We start from the raw sequence: 17,823 nt of genomic DNA on the forward strand, positions 1-17,823 counted from the left end.
AAAAAAAATGAAATGTTTTAATTATATATGTAGATAAATTATTTTGTGTAAAATTATGAAAATATATATATATATATATATATATATTTATTTTATTTTATTTTTTTTATGTATATATATTACATATATTCACATATGTGAACACCCTACCAATGTTAAGATATTAAAATATTATTTTAATAAAATATTTGTAACTTTTATATTTTTAAAAATATTATAATCCATATAAAGGCAAAAGTATAAAATAGGAAGAAATAAACTAAAATGAATAAATAAATATACATATATATTTAATAAAATTAACATTACCATATGTATTAAATAAATAATTGAGAATTGTTAAATATATATTAATTTGAAAATATAATAATAAAAATAAATACATATATATATAAATATATATATATATATATATATATATATTTATTGTATCATATTTATAACAACGTAATATTAGCATATAATAAAACATATATATATATATATATTTATTTATTTATTTATATCAAAATTATTCAATTTTTATTTTTTTATTATGGCGTGCCAAGTTGATAACCCACCTAAAACATACCCAAACGATAAAACAGCTGAATACGAAAAGTACGCAAATTATATGAACTATCTATATTATTATAAAAATAATGAATTAAAAAAAATCGATTCATCTTATTTTAAGGATAAATATTTAGGATTATTTTTTGGAGCTTCATGGTGTAAATATTGTGTAACATTTATAGATAGCTTAAATATTTTTAAAAAGAATTTTCCAAATGTTGAAATTATATATATACCATTTGATAGAACATATCAAGATTACCAATCCTTTTTAAAAAATACAAATTTTTATGCTTTACCTTTTGATAATTATTTATATATATGTAAAAAGTATCAAATAAAAAATCTACCTTCCTTCATGTTAATTTCACCTAATAATAATATACTAGTAAAGGATGCAGCACAATTAATTAAAACAGATGCATATATAAATAACCTAAAATCATTAATTAAAAATTATATAATACATCCCAAAACATTTCAATATAATAATCGCTTTTTTGATTTATTTCATAATTGATATATCATAAGAACAGTGGGAATATAGACAAGAAAACAGTTTTTAATATTTTTCTAATCTACAGTGTTAAAATAATTATCACGGGAAAAATATATATATATATATATATATATATATATATATATATATATTTACATATATTTTTATTATTTTTATTTTTATTTTTTTTATTTTTTTTTTTTTTTTTGTAAATGACCTATTTATTTTATTTTATTATATTATCTAATTTAGTATGTTTCTTTTATATTTTTTTGTTTTTATAAATTCATACACAGAGAATACAAATATATATATATATATATATATAATTTAAATATATAACACGAAGGTTATTAAAAAAGCATATAGATATATGTATGCATACACGGAATGGTAAAATATATATATATAAATCCATTGTGTGCTCTGAGAAAATATCCACAGTATTTATGTATTTCCTTTTTTATTCCAATAGTGGTCCTAGGGATTCACAATTTTCAATATTCCTTTTTAACATTTTAGAAAACTGAGCTAAGGTTGCTCCATCTATATACCTGTGGTCAGCTCCAAAAGTAAAGTTAATAGTATCAGCAACTAATATATCATTTAAAGAATTTAAGTCACTCGAATGATCTTTTAAAAGCAATTTTTTTTCCATTTTGCCTATACCTATTATACATGCTTGATTATCAAATACTATAGGAGTAGCAAATGTTCCTGATATGGCTCCAAAATTACTAATAGTTATTGTACCATTAGTAATATCATTTTTACTAAGTTGCATGTTATTTGCTTTATCACGTAATAATAATAAATCTTTTTGAATATCTAAAATATTTTTATTCTGAACATTTTTAATATTTGGTACTAATAATCCATGAGGTGTATCAACAGCTATAGATATATTATGATTTTTATACATAGTATAAGTATTAGTTTTAAAATTAAATTTGGAATTTAAAATTGGGAATTCTTTTAAAACATTAGATATTAATTTTATAAGTATACATGTAATAGTTATATTAGTTTCTTTTGTTAGTATATTTTTTTGTTCTTCTTTATATGCTTTTCTCATTTTTATTAAATTATTTATGATACACATTTCATTTAAATGAAATAATGGTATTTGTAAAGATTCATTCATACTTTTACACATAGCTAATTTTATACCTTTTAATGATACTTCATCAATAACATCCATATCTTTATTATCATAATATTCATTTTTAACAACATTATTATAATATAATTCCAAATCTTCTAAGGTTATATTCACTTTATTAAAATAATCACCAACCTTATTTAAATTTACTTTATATTCTTTTGCTTTTCTTTTAACACCTGGAGATGCTTTAATATTATCATTAGTACTACTATCATCATTTAAACTTAAAGAACTTTCATCATCTTCTTCTCTTTTATTATTTTCTTCTTTTTCTACTCCTTCTTCATTTGTTTCAATAATATCATCATCTGTATCTATCTCACAAAAGTACGATCCAACTTTCAACATATCATTTTCATTTAAATATTTTTTTACCAATACACCATTATATTTACTAGTTATATCAACAGCAGCTTTGTCACTTTGTACAGTCAACAAACTTTCCATTTCACTTACATGATCCCCTTCATTCTTATTCCACTTTGTAATTTCAACTTCAGAAATTCCTTCCCCTATATCATATAATTTGCATTTCACTATCTTAAAATGTATAGCACTAGTGTTAATGTAATGGCGCCCTTTAAATGGTTTTGTATGAACCCTCCTAAGTACGTTTAGCACATTCTTCACAAACATATTCAAAAATATAAACAATGAAACAATATAATATAATATATTATATATATATATTGAAGGGGTAAAAAAAAAAAAAAAAAAAAAATTATATAAAAGGGTCTTCCTAATATATTATTGACATATAAACTTATACCTGATATATCTATAATTTTTCATTTCACTCAACTTCCGTATTATTCTATATTACCTTTTAAAATTAATTCATACAATACATTTTTTATGTTATCTCATATATATAATAAATATATAAATAATATATACATTATATATATGTTATGATACTATATTTTATATAATTCTCAAAAAAGAAAATATATGTATATATATATATAATTTCCAAACTTTCATGAAATTGTGTTCATATATATTTTATTAATTTAAAATACACGTACATATATGTATGCATGTATATATATATATATATATATATATATATTTCTATTTTTTTTATTATTTATAAATATTTTTATAAAAAAAAAAAAATTAAAAATTAATTTGCATATATATATAATATAATATAATATAATTACATATAAATAATATAAAATATATACATATATGTTTGTATCTATATTTGTATATTTTATTTTGCTACAAGGATTGCATATATATATAATATATATGTAATACTTATATGTAATTCAATGTTTATTTCAAGTATATATATTATATATATCATGAGGATATAATAGAATATATAACAACAAATATATTTTATATAAAAATTAGCAAATATACGATAATTTTTGATTAAATTATTATAAAAACATATGATATATATTATATCATAAATGTATTATATATATATGTATTTTTTTTTTTTTCTTTTTTGTTTCATATTTTATTGAAAATATTTCCATGTATGTGTGCATATTCTTACTATTTAATTTTACTCTTAATTTAAAAAAAAAGAACAAAAATAGATACATTAAGAATAAAACTGAAAGATAAGAATGCAAATGCTATACATACATAAATATATATATATATATATATATATATATATGTATATGGGCATATATATAACAATATTATATATATTGTACATATATGCTTTTTATTTAAAGGCCTTTAAAACTTATAAGAAGGTATTAAAAAAAGTTGAATGGTTAAATTAATATATATATAAAAGAAAAATTATAAATAAATAAATAAATATATATATATATATATTGTAAATTTCCCTTTATTTTTTTATCATAAGACTTATTAAAAGAAAATTGAAATATATATTTTAAAAATATATGTCATCAATTTATAATGCTATAAATTATACCGCTCTTTGCATTCTTTATGGTTTCAAATCTTATAACTCCGCTTTTGAAGTAAAATAAAAAACAAAATAAATATATAAATATATATATATATATATATATATATATATATTTGTTTTTCTTTTTTCTTGTTTTGTGTTTCTTTTTGTGACCACAAAAATCCTTGCACTCGCAAAGAGCACACATATATAACAAACATTCATACATATATACATTATGAACATACCAAAAGAACAAAATGAGAAGGAACAAATTAATGTTACCATAGAATATGGAAAAGACAATAAAATGAAAGTAATTAAAACACCCATAAGTAATTCCAACAAAAATAATATCATTAACTATAAATATGATGATTCAAATATAAACGATAAATATAATAACACATCTGATTGTTATATAATGAATAATGAAGATGGTATAAATTTGTACTTAAATTATTATAAAAAGAATTTCTTGAAATTTCAAGAAAATAATTTATATAATGTTTATGAATTAAAAGATATAGAAAAAAAAATGGAACTAGCCATTTTAGAAATTATGAATTTAATTAATATACAATATGATTATGCTTATCATTTTTTAAAAGCATATAATTTTAATTCAAATGATTTATTAGAAAATTGGTTTAATAATTCAAAAAAAGTATTAACAAAATTAAACTTATCTGATTTAAAGGAAGAAGATATATTAAATAATAATAATATAAATGACCCACTGACAAAACAACAAAAAGAAAATTTTGTACATAATTGTAAACAAGAAAAATTTATTTGTCCTATCTTATTTTTAGAATGTGATATAGAAGATACATATACATTGTCATGTGGACATAAATATTCAAAAGAATGTTTAAAAAATTATTTAAAAACTTCATTACATAATGATTTTGAAGATGATATTATTACTAAAGAATGTTTAGATCTAAAATGTAAAAAAATAATTAAAAAAAAAGACTGGAAAAATATTTGTGAAGAAAAAGATTATCAAAAATATCTATATACCTTATTACATATATATATAAAAAAAAGTAAAGATTTAAAAAAATGTCCAAACAATCCATGCCCATATATAATTCAATCTGTCATGTTAAATAATAATAATGTCATCTGTAAATGTGGATATCACTTCTGTTTTGAATGTTCACATGAATTTCATAGACCTCTTATATGTTCATTTATTAAAAAATGGTATGAACTCGAAAATAATGATGATCATAATATGAAATGGATACATGCATATACAAAAATGTGTCCTAATTGTAATAAACCTATAGAAAAAAATTCAGGATGTATGAATGTCAAATGTATATGTGGTTACAGCTTTTGTTGGTTATGCCTTGATAACTGGAAAAATCATAAAGGTGGATTTTATAAATGTAACAAATATTTGGAACATAACTCCAAATATAACGAACAAAAAAAACAAAAAAAAAAAACTCATAAAAAAAGAGATGACATAAAAAAAGCTCATGATGAAGAAAAACAGGACACACATAAAATAAATGACAATGATAAAATACAAAATAATCATGAGGAAAAAAAACATTATGAGGAAAAAAGAAATTCTCATTTAATACTCAATAAATATAATCACTTTAAATCAAGATTTAATGCTCATCAATATGCTGAAAACTTTTCCATACATACACAACTACTCTTTTTATATAATTTCTGTAAAAATTATAACATTCATTTAAATAGAATGAAATTCTTTGAGGATGCCATTATTCAAATTATAAAATGTAGAAAAATATTAAAATGGTCCTATACATATGCATACTTCTCAAATTGGAAAAGTGATAATCAGAAACATCTTTTTGAATATCATCAAGGAGAATTAGAAAAAAATCTTGATATCTTACAAACCAAAACAGAAGATATAAACTTATCACAATTTAAAAATAATACAGATAATAATATTGTTAGGGATATACAACAACTTACTGAAATGATTGATATATTTTTTAAAAATATTTGTGATTTTATGGAAAATAATTTTGTTTAGTACCCTTTTTAAATTAACACATTTTTTAAGAACATAACAAAATTTGAATGTTTCATGGCATTATAAATGTCACACGATAATATATATATATATATATATATATATATGTATATGTTTATATTCTCTTTATTTTTTTCCTTTTTTTTTTTTTTTTTAATATAAAACGCTTTATCATTTTTTAAATTAAAATTACGATGATTTTCATGTGTCATTTGATATAAAAAAATATTTTATGTAAAGATAAAATGTAACGCTTTAGTGATCAAGAAGAAATGTGATAATATACACACACGCATATATATATATATATATATATATATATATGATAATCATTTTATTATCTTTTTTACTTATATGTGTATTTTCTTTTTGGGTATGCATAAAGAATACAAATATAAATTATCAATAACAATGTGTTCCTCTCTGCTCATTCTTTTCAAGTACGCTATTAATTCAAAATAATCTGCATCATCAGAAAGTTCTATGCGCTCATTTTCTATAAATTAAATAATAAAATGTGATCAACGTACATATATATATATATATATATATATTTGTCATAATACATTTACAATATATTATATTTTCATACTTAGAGCGTATATGCTAAATTTTAAACATTCAGTTGATTGATCTTGTAGCTCATTTGTAGAACATGGACCTTCATAACTTCTTTTTTTAAAAGAATTGAAACCAACTACTGCATTCATTTCTTCAAAGTTAGTAAAATTATTTATTACATTTATATGTCTAGGTATATTCCATGCTATAAAATGAACAACCTTAGTAGAATTATTCATGCTTGTCAATGTTATAACATAAGATTTTGTTCCATTGTTTTTATCTAGCCATTCAAAGGTAGGCAATGCATTTTCTCCACCACAATCTTTGTTATAATATTTGGAATCTAATATTTTTACTTTCTCACTGTCGCAATGATGCTCTCCAAAGTCTAACATATAATTGTGTATATATGAATATATATAGGAGGAAAAAAAAAAAAAAAAAAAAAAAAAAAGGAATATACAAGTGTATATTATAGTAACAATAAAATATCTTAATTATTATCCAAATATACGTAAATTTTATTTATTTTCTTTTATTAATAATTTGAATACCTGAATTTATCAACTTAATATCACCCCAAATAAATCCAACACTACAGAGATAATACCATAATAAGACTGCATATTTAAGATTAAACATTTTTAATATAATTAAAATGAACAAAAGAAAATCATAAAAATGAGGTATATATGAAAAATTTTACAAACATATATATATATATATTTTCGTTTTAATAATTTTGTTTATCTATTTACACATTCTTTCCTTAAATATATAATTATTTCTTAATAAAAAAAATAGAAAAATATTACATATAAGTGAAAAAAAAAAGAAAAGAACAGAAAAAATAGCTGAAGAGTTCAATTTGTTTGAACCAATGTATATACAACGAAAATATATAAATATAAATATATATATATATATGTGTGATGTAATGTCCTTTTACAAACATATATCTTCTTATCAAAAATGTTTCTTCTATATTCTATAACATTTATTAATATGTTTTATTTTACTTTGTATCTGTCTTTTAATATATTATACAATATATACACAATAAAAAAACAACAAATATAAGAAGTTATAAATATTATTCTTTCCCTTTTTTTTTAAGGTCACGCATATATGTCATACGTTGTTATAATTTGAATCTATGTTTACATATCAGAAAAAAAAAAAAAAAAACATATAATATAAAATATTTAAAAATATTTATTTATAGTAACATATATATAACAAATTTGAGGACACATATTAGACAATGATACATGTACATATGAATTTGAAAAAAATATATTGATATATATTCATAGTTTATTATAAAATAATAAATTTATACAATAAAACATTACATATATATATATATAGTTCTTTCATTTATTATTTTATTTTTTTTTTTTTTTGCAACCTTCACATGACCTGTTTTTATATATTTCATAAAATATAAACCAGGTATGTAACAAAATTAATTTTGTAAAAAATGTGAAAAGTAACATTAATAATATAGAACATATATATATAAATACATTCTTTGTATTTCTTCAGACATATATATAATACATATTGCTTATTAACTTGTCCAAACTTTTGTAGACAATTAATATGCACTACAAAAAAAAAATAAAATAAAATAAATATAACTAATACAAACTAAATTATATTTTCTTCATTTTGTATTTTATTTATCACAAAAATAGTTACAACATTTACTATTTGACTTTTCATTTTGTTCTTCTTCTTTTATGACTTGTTCGTATAATTTTATTTGGTGATTTTCAAAATTTTCATAATTTTTATAATTATCATAATTTATTTGGTTATTCATATGTTGATAATAATTGGATTGTTTGTTTTGCTGATCTAAATTCTGAATTATTAAATTATTATAATAATTTTCTAAATTACGAATATTTCCAGGACTAAATGGTGATATAATTGGATTAGCACTTTTTAAAAATTCATTATTTCTCATAATATCTGACATTACTATATTACCACTTTGTAAATTATAGTTTGCATTTACACTAGCTCTAATAAAATCATGATTGTAAAGTTCATGTGTTCTTAATGTATCCGTTTGTATCCATTTATTTTGTAAATATGTCATAGCTAATGGATGAGATGGATATAAAGAGGCAGTAAGTTGTTCTTCAATATATTTATTTGATGTGTTATTATTTTTATTTTTTTCTATATCTTCTTTCATTTCATTCATAAATATATCACAGTTTTCAAAAAGATATGTTTTTTCATTTTCATTCAAGCTCATATTAATATCATAACTTGATGGAATCATATTATTATCATCCTTAAATCGTAATTCTTTTGGTACATTTATTATATCATCTACTTTTTCTCTTTCTATATTACTTTTATTTCTAACGAATATATGTTCTTCTACAATAACATTCTCTTTTTCATCATCTTTATTAATATATGGAACATCATTATTTATTTCATTTTTATATATATTATGATTTTCTTTCATTACACTCAAATTTTCATTTATTTCTTCTTGATTTATATTTTCATTTATTTCGATATTATTTATATTTTCATGTATTTCTTCCTGATTTATATTTTCATGTATTTCTTCATGATTTATATTTTCATTTATTTCGATATTATTTATATTTCCATCTTTTTTAATAAATTTCCTTTCTTCGTCTTCTTCTAAGTATATAATTTCTTCCTCTTTACAAATTTCTTCGTTTGTACTTTCGTGACCCTCCATTTTGTTGTCATTTTCTCCCTCATCTAAAAAAAAAAAAAAAAAAAAATCATATATATTATTAAATATAAATAAGATTTCTACACACACACACATATATATATATATATATATATATATATATATAATTTTGTATATTTTTACTTTTATAATATGGATAGAAATCACCATATTCCTTCTTTTTTTTCTCAGCTAAATGAGCATTCACTCTCATCCACATAGCATGAACATCATCTTGTGCTAACTCATTTGGATTAACTGCACAAGCCTTTTCCATATATTTCCTATATTTAATATCAACATCACATGGAATTGGCTTTATAACATCTTGTATCTTTAAGTAAGGCTTTTCTTTTATACAATCTACTTGATATACATCTGATATCCACTTAATTTTTGGAATAATTTTTCTTCTGACCGGTACAGGAACAAATGTATCCCTAAATTTTAATACAGGTACTTCAACATTAACTACAACTGGTTTAGGTACCATATAAGGTACAGGAACATCAACAGATATAGGAACATGTTTTTGTACTTCTATATTTTTTACGATTTTAGGCTTGAATACTTGTTCAATTCTTGGATTATGTAACATAGAATTATTGTTCTCTTTCAATTCATCCATGGTTCTTTCATTACACATACAAGTACTACTAAGGTTATAACAATTCGATTGTCTATTACCTCGAACATTTTTATTACAAAAACAAGAAACGTTTTCTCGTGTACCAGAAGAAGTAATAGATGTATGCATTTCTGTAGTAGGATGCTCTATAATTACATTCTCTTGTTGTACTAAAACAGGACCATTTCTAATTAATCTTGTACCATCTCTAATATTTAAATTAGGATGTTCTACATATCCCGGTTCTACATTTCTGTCTTCTTCTTCATTGTTTGTTTCATTTAAACCTGTTGTAGTTTCATTTTCTTTCTTCGTACATTTGGAATAATCCTTAGGAATATACCTAAAATGAAAAAAAATATAAAATAAATATAATAAGTAAACAAACACACACACACACAAATATATATATATATATATATATATACATATATATTTAAATTTTTTGTGCCATTTACTTTATAACATATTCAACAGTTTCCACTTCATGAAATCTTTTCATTTCTTTGACTTTAGGTACTTCCACTATTTTCTCAACAAACTTTTTGTGAAATACTGGTCGTTTTATAATATTTTCTTGTATCTCTACTTTTGGTACATATTTAAGACAATACTGTATATCAGGTACGTCAATAATTTTGTCTACAAACTTTACTTCAGGAACTTCAACAACCTAACACAGAAAAAATTAAAAACATTATATATATTTTGATATATATATATATATATATATATATATATATATATATATGTATAATTATTACCTTTTCTATATATTTCGAAATATATCTTGGTACTTCCTTTATCTTTTCTTCATACACAATCTTTGGAACAGTAGTTTCTATGGTCCTAACAAAAGGAACTTCTACTGTTCTTGTAACAATATCAACTGGTTGATAAGCCGTTATAGCAACCTAAAAAAAAAATAAAGAATTTTTCACATTTAAAATGAGGAACACAAATAAATATAAAATGGATAAGTACATATATATAATACCATTCATTTTTTCATTTTATTCAATTTAATTATATTTATAATGATTTTTTTTTTTTTTTTTTTTTTACTTACGTATTCTCTTTCAGTGTGTTGACCTATTTCAACAGCTTTGTCAAGATCTGGTTTCCCTTCAATAATTTTTTTTAAATCTGAATTTTCATTTATTATGTGTTCCTCATATTTACCTTCATATTTTCCATTCATAGATTCCCTCGCTTCTTCTGACTCTTCATTACAACAATTACTATTTAATTGACAAGCATTAAACATTTTTTATATTAAATGAAGAAAAATGTACAAAATTTTAAATATAATAATATACAAAATCAAATTATCAAGTGATTTTTTTTTATCTTATCCTTATATATTCTTTTTTTCCAAGTAAAAATATTATAAATCTTTTATTAATATGTAATATGTTTTAAAACGACAACACTAAAATAAAATATGTGGTTGGTATTAATAGGTACTTCTTATATGAGATTAAGACCTTAACATATAAGTAAAATATATATATATATATTATTTTAAAAAAAATAATCCCTTTTTTTTCATTCATATATATATTTTTATTTTATTTAACCTAATTATAAGAAAAGGTACTCATTACATTATATATTATACAAAAAAACAGTTACTTTATATATATTTTTTGGTTATATAACTATTTTAATTCATTTATATGATAATAGTTCATTGTCAGTAGTGTGCATATTTATTGCACATATGAAAGAAAAAAAAATTATACATAATAGAATAATAGAACTGTGAAGAAGTTATTATTTTTTTATTTTTTCACAAGACAGATAAAATAACAACGTTAGGTTAAATTCTATTACAATAAAGAAGAAACCATATAGGCACATACATACGATAACAATTTATCATATATATATATAACAGACACATTTGAAATTTTATTTTTATGCCTTGAATTTATGCTTATTCTATAGTCCTTATTATGTATTTATTTAAGGACCTCTTTTTTAATTACCTTAAATGTAAAAAATAAAGGAAGAAAATGGGTTTTATATATTGTACATGAGAAGAATTATAAGGAATTTCTTTTTATTTTTAAGAATATAATAATAATATTATATATATATATATATTATATTAGCACTAGTTTTATTTCATTTTTATTCGATATATATATATATATATTTATATATATATTTATATATATAGATCTATATTTTTCTTTTCTTAAAAATGCAATCTTGTGCAATAGTACAAAAAAAAAAAAAAAAAAAAAGACGAGCTCATTTTAGCTTCATTCATTTTCATGTACAAATTAAAAAAAAAATTTCTTTTTTTTTTTGAACATCACTTATAAATGTATCATAAATATATTAAACATTAGAAATGTTTGCCTTAAATTTATAATTATATAGAAAGGAAAAAATAATAATACAAAAAATAAATATATATGTTTAGAAATATAAAATCATATATATATGTACATATATATGGTAACTCTTAAATTTAAGTCTACATTTAATCTACAAATTGTGACTTCTCATAAAATGACGTTGTAATATTATTCTTATAAATATTATTATTATTATTTTTTTTTTTAACATATCTATTAATGTATATATAATTTTTTTAAAAACTAGTATACTTTATGTTGTGCACTCCTTTGCACAATTAATACAAAAAATATATATTTATTACCTATATAGAATTTATATACATATAAGTATTTAATTTCTTTCTTTTTTCTTTAAAATATATATATGTATATATATTTTTATTCCCATACATAATACCTTTTTTTTTGTTCTAAAATTCTAAAAAAATATTGGAAAAAAAAAAAAAAAAAAAAAATGTACAATATAAATAGTTATTATATAGAAAAAACTGTTCAAGTTAAAATATATTACAAATATATTTATTATGTGTTAATATTATATATATATTTTACACACTAAAATATGTATATATATATATATATATGTAATAATTTCACATTATCAAATTTGTTAAAATTTATACGTACCCCCTTACGTCCATTCGTAACAACATCAGTATGTGTAGGAGTGTCAAAAAAAAAAAACAAAAAAATTAACTATATATATATATATATATATATATATAATATTTATCCTACAAGTAATACCAAATAATATATAAAAAATTTTACACACATGTTTTTTCTATACAAATGGAAAAAACGGAACATTTTTTTTTCTATTGAATTTATATCCTTAAATAAGCAAAAAGAATTTTTTTTTTTTATATATGTAATGAATACCCATATTGAAATAAATTCTATTTCTTTTTATTAGACAAAAAAAAAAAAAAATAAAATAAAATAATAAAAAATAAACCATCTAATAAAAATAATGAATTTTTATTTTTTCTATTCATTTCATATATATAATATTACACATTTCTTATATATATATATATATATATATATATATATATTTCTATAAAATATATTTTAATTTTTCTCACACGCGAATGTTGTGCATGAATTAATACAAAGTTGTTAATTATTATTTTTTTATTTTCTCACATATAAGAAATAAATATATTATATATATATGTGATCATTTATATGTTTATTTTAATTTTTGTGAAAAAACATAAACAAAAATTATAAAAGAAAAAAAACATAGTATATAGACTTATATATAATTAAATATTTATATTATAAATACATTTTGTTTAATTCAAATTAAAATTTCACTATTTATATTTTATTGTTTTGGGGATTTTTTTTTTAGCTATTTTGTACTATCAACATTCTTTTGTCTACAAAAATATATGTATATATATATATATATATATATATATATATATATATATATATATATATACATTTAATATAACATTTATCTTTTTTTTTTTCATTTTTTTTAATATTTGTTGTTCAATTGTTTTTATATATACATATTTTTCTGAGGTAAGGTTATTCCTTCTATTGTTATATTTTGTAAGTCACATGTGATGACCTGTAAATATTACAACTATATAAATATATAAAAAAAATAAAATAAAATAAAAAAAATAAAACAAACATAATTATAATATATATATATATATATATATATATTTTTTTTTTTATTTATTTATTTATTTTATATACTTCTGTTTATACCTTACGACACACTCTCGTCAGTACAAGAAAATGGTCAAGTGTAATGATTCCAGCCAGAGCAAAAATTGCGGGTACAATTTTTGCAACGTGAATGAAGAAGACAGAAAAGAAGAAGGGATGTTGTCACAGAACGATAACGAAAATATGTATAATCCAAATGATACTCATAATAATAATTATAATAATTATTATGGTAATAATTATTCTGTTGAAAAAAATATGTTCTCACAAAATAGTATGAACCAAGAAAAGTACGAAAATTTTGTAGATTGTCCTCCCCAAAATGCCCGTATCTTAAAACCACTAATACAAGAAAAAATTGTGGAAATTATGAAACCAGAAATTGAAGAAAAAATTATTGAAGTTCCACAAGTACAATATATAGAAAAGTTAGTTGAAGTACCTCATGTTATATTACAAGAAAAGTTAATACATATACCTAAACCTGTGATACATGAAAGAATAAAAAAATGTTCAAAAACCATATTTCAAGAAAAGATTGTAGAGGTACCACAAATTAAAGTAGTAGATAAAATTGTTGAAGTACCACAATATGTATATCAAGAAAAAATAATAGAAGTACCAAAAATTATGGTACAAGAAAGAATTATACCTGTTCCAAAAAAAATTGTTAAAGAAAAAATTGTAGAAATACCACAAATCGAATTAAAAAATATTGATATAGAAAAAGTACAAGAAATACCAGAATATATACCAGAAGTAGTACAAAAAGATATACCATATACTCAAATTGTAGATAGACCTTATCATGTTGAAAAAATTGTTGAAGTACCACATGTACAACATATATATAGAAATATTGTTTCACCACAATATAGACATATACCAAAACCAGTAGAAATACCTATGGCACATTATAGAACATTTCCTGTAGAAAAAATAGTTGATAGAAATGTACCTGTCCCTGTAGAATTACAAATAGTTCAAGAATTCTTATGCCCTAAAATAGAAGCAAGATATAAAGAAATACCTGTACCTGTTCATGTTCAACGAATTATAGAACATCCTATACCAAAAGATGCTATGAATAACCCACACCTATTACCATTATATTATCAAGAAGATAATAATATAGACATGTCATCAAATAAAAAAAACAATATCGAACAAAATAAAAATAAAAATTGCTTTATTTTTAATCTTAATAGAAATTATTCCAGAAATTCTAGTCATGCAAGTCCATCTGTTGAATTATTATTACATAATGATAAAAGCCAAAAACAATTTTATAATAACCATAATAATAAAAAAACTTCTATCATAAGTAATTCAAATAATTTTAATAACTATAATCAAAATGCTCCTCTCAATCAATTTAATCCTAACGATAATATAAATAATATGGACAATATAATACATCATAATAATATACCTTCAAATGTAAATTTCAAACATTTTCATGATAATGTTATAACACATAACAAAATTAATAATAATATGCCTTATGAAAATAACACAGTTCTAAAAAATAATTATTCTGTAAACATCCCACAAACATATACAACAAAAGATTTCGCAAATAATATTTATTCCTCACCTTCTCCTGTCCTCTCATCATCCCACACTGAGCATGCATAAATAATAAAAAAATAAAATACCCTAAATTATAACGGTCTCTAAATTGTTTTATATATATATGTAAAAATGTTTATTTATTTATTGAATATTTTAATTATTTTGAATACCAACAAATGTATATACATACGTTCCACATATTAACTTTTACATATCTTATCTAATTTTCTCATTTTTTTTTTTTTTTTTATTATTTTTATTTTTTCTATTTATTACTTCATCAATGAATTAAATAAAAAAAAAAAAAATAAAAATAAAATATAACACTAATGTGAACTATTTATTCACCACTTATTTTGTGGCATTTCTAAATTTGTTAATTTATCCCTTCCCCAAATATTAATAATATAAGACATTACAGGGAAGATAAACAAATGCACATAAGACGAAAGTAATATATATATATATATATATATATAATGTTGGAAGGCTCTTGCTTCCACATATATAAATAAAATAGACATATTATATATATTTTTTTTGTATATGAGATAATCCAGGAAAACATTAAAACATGTTTAAAATTTAAAACAAATATATAGTTTTATTACTTAAACTGTGTAAAAATCAACAAAAAAGGGGTAACAAAAATATTAAAAATACTTAAAAAATATATGGTATTAATATTATATTTTCATAAGGATATATATAAAAAAAATAAAAATAAAATATATATATATGAATAAATAAATAAATAAAAACATATACATATGAATAATAAATAAATAAATATATATATATATATATATATATATGAGTTAAATAAAAAATAAGGGTTTCCACGAAATATATATTTAATTTTTGAATTGATTTAGACATATATAAAAATAATTACACATATGTATATATTTATGTGTAAATATTTTTATTTCCATTTTTAATTAATTAAAAAATATATATGATCTTATAAATGATTCCTTTTCAAAATTCACATAAAATATATTACTTTTCTTAAAATCATCTGTATTTATAGTTCAGCTGCTTTTTTATTTTTATTTTTTATATTTTATTTTTTATATTTTATATTTTTGCTTATTTAATAATATCTTTGGGTACCTTGGCAGGTAAGTCGAACCCCTCAATTTTCATTTCTATGAAATGTCTAGCTAAGGAATATTCAAAGAGATCGAGATATCCATCTTCTGTTATATCTGCTAGATTCCAAATTTTATGTAGAACGGCACTTGGTAATTTACTTTTTATTAGATCTTGTTTAACTTGTTCTCCTGATAATTTTCCAAAATCATTTGGACCAAGTTTATAAAAATCATCAGAATATTTTGAAGTATCAATTGGGCTTAATAAATATTTTTGTTTTACCCATAAGGGTATTTCTCCTGATGTTAACTCTAAGAATGGTGTTAGTTTATTTTCAACAATAGTACCTTCTTGATTTTCAAATCTTGATACTTCGACAGTAACAGATTCTTTTGGAATCATTTCTAATAATTGTGGTATATGTGTATTTAAAACTTTATTTATCCTATCAATTTTTTTAGTTTCTAATTTAGGAATTTTCAACCAATCCATATCTAATAATTTTTCTTTCATAAATTGTACAGGAGGGAAATCTCCCAGTGGTAAATTATAATCTTTAGAAACTTCCTCATATATTTTTTCTAAAGAATTGACAATTTTTCTTTTATTTAGGAATTTTTTAAAAAATGGTAATTTTTTTCTTAAATGTGTTAATAAATAAATATGAACTTTTAAAGTTCTACATCTTTTAATAAAATCATTTAATCTAACCATTGTAGAATTTCTAGGAATTTTAGAAATTTCTTTATACAAATCAGATGCTTCTTCTTCAAATATAGTTCTATTTTCATCATGCATTAATTTTTTATCCCAAAAAGATCCAATATAAACTCTATTAACTTCTGGTGTATTTATAACAATACCTAAAGACCACATTAATGAACCATAAACCCTCATTAATTGTTGAGTATTTATTGTATCTGCTTTATTTAATATTATACGAATTTTCGAATCTTGTCCTTTTATGGCTTGTATACATCTTCTAAATTCATCCGATATATCTAATTTATGAGCATCAAAA

General features: G+C 20.3%; 7 protein-coding genes across 7 annotated transcripts in view; 3 read left to right on the plus strand and 4 right to left on the minus strand.

Annotated features, from left to right (window-relative positions):
• Nucleotides 1-535: 535 nt before the first annotated feature.
• On the plus strand, nucleotides 536-1,075 carry PGSY75_0303600 (plasmoredoxin; the record flags this gene model as incomplete). Its single annotated transcript, XM_018783894.1, has 1 exon — nucleotides 536-1,075. One exon carries the CDS (start codon nucleotides 536-538, stop codon nucleotides 1,073-1,075), a length of 540 nt encoding a protein of 179 aa, XP_018643477.1.
• A 442-nt stretch (nucleotides 1,076-1,517) lies between these two features.
• Nucleotides 1,518-2,855, minus strand: PGSY75_0303700 (lipoamide acyltransferase component of branched- chain alpha-keto acid dehydrogenase complex; the record flags this gene model as incomplete). The annotated part of the gene is made up of 1 exon (XM_018783895.1): nucleotides 1,518-2,855. One exon carries the CDS (start codon nucleotides 2,853-2,855, stop codon nucleotides 1,518-1,520), a length of 1,338 nt encoding a protein of 445 aa, XP_018643478.1.
• Nucleotides 2,856-4,345: 1,490 nt separating this feature from the next.
• PGSY75_0303800 (putative IBR domain protein) lies at nucleotides 4,346-6,136 on the plus strand (the record flags this gene model as incomplete). The annotated part of the gene is made up of 1 exon (XM_018783896.1): nucleotides 4,346-6,136. The coding sequence occupies one exon, from the start codon at nucleotides 4,346-4,348 to the stop codon at nucleotides 6,134-6,136; it is 1,791 nt and encodes a 596-aa protein (XP_018643479.1).
• Nucleotides 6,137-6,486: 350 nt separating this feature from the next.
• Nucleotides 6,487-7,342, minus strand: PGSY75_0303900 (putative phosphatidylethanolamine-binding protein; the record flags this gene model as incomplete). The annotated part of the gene is made up of 3 exons (XM_018783897.1): nucleotides 6,487-6,632; nucleotides 6,729-7,088; nucleotides 7,255-7,342. 3 exons carry the CDS (start codon nucleotides 7,340-7,342, stop codon nucleotides 6,487-6,489), a joined length of 594 nt encoding a protein of 197 aa, XP_018643480.1.
• A 1,039-nt stretch (nucleotides 7,343-8,381) lies between these two features.
• On the minus strand, nucleotides 8,382-11,329 carry PGSY75_0304000 (putative inner membrane complex protein 1a; the record flags this gene model as incomplete). Its single annotated transcript, XM_018783898.1, has 5 exons — nucleotides 8,382-9,460; nucleotides 9,579-10,405; nucleotides 10,521-10,735; nucleotides 10,827-10,976; nucleotides 11,132-11,329. 5 exons carry the CDS (start codon nucleotides 11,327-11,329, stop codon nucleotides 8,382-8,384), a joined length of 2,469 nt encoding a protein of 822 aa, XP_018643481.1.
• A 2,869-nt stretch (nucleotides 11,330-14,198) lies between these two features.
• PGSY75_0304100 (putative inner membrane complex protein 1e) lies at nucleotides 14,199-15,767 on the plus strand (the record flags this gene model as incomplete). Its single annotated transcript, XM_018783899.1, has 1 exon — nucleotides 14,199-15,767. The coding sequence occupies one exon, from the start codon at nucleotides 14,199-14,201 to the stop codon at nucleotides 15,765-15,767; it is 1,569 nt and encodes a 522-aa protein (XP_018643482.1).
• Nucleotides 15,768-16,796: 1,029 nt separating this feature from the next.
• Nucleotides 16,797-17,823, minus strand: part of PGSY75_0304200 (EH domain-containing protein) — a gene marked incomplete at both ends in the record, with an annotated part of 1,578 nt that continues 551 nt past the window's right edge. Inside the window, one exon of the mRNA XM_018783900.1 lies at nucleotides 16,797-17,823. This exon is cut by the window's right edge and continues 551 nt beyond it. Within this exon, the coding sequence (XP_018643483.1) occupies nucleotides 16,797-17,823 (1,027 nt within the window).

The sequence above is a fragment of the Plasmodium gaboni genome, chromosome 3 (assembly GCF_001602025.1).
Source record: "Plasmodium gaboni strain SY75 chromosome 3, whole genome shotgun sequence".
NCBI lineage: Eukaryota > Apicomplexa > Aconoidasida > Haemosporida > Plasmodiidae > Plasmodium > Plasmodium gaboni.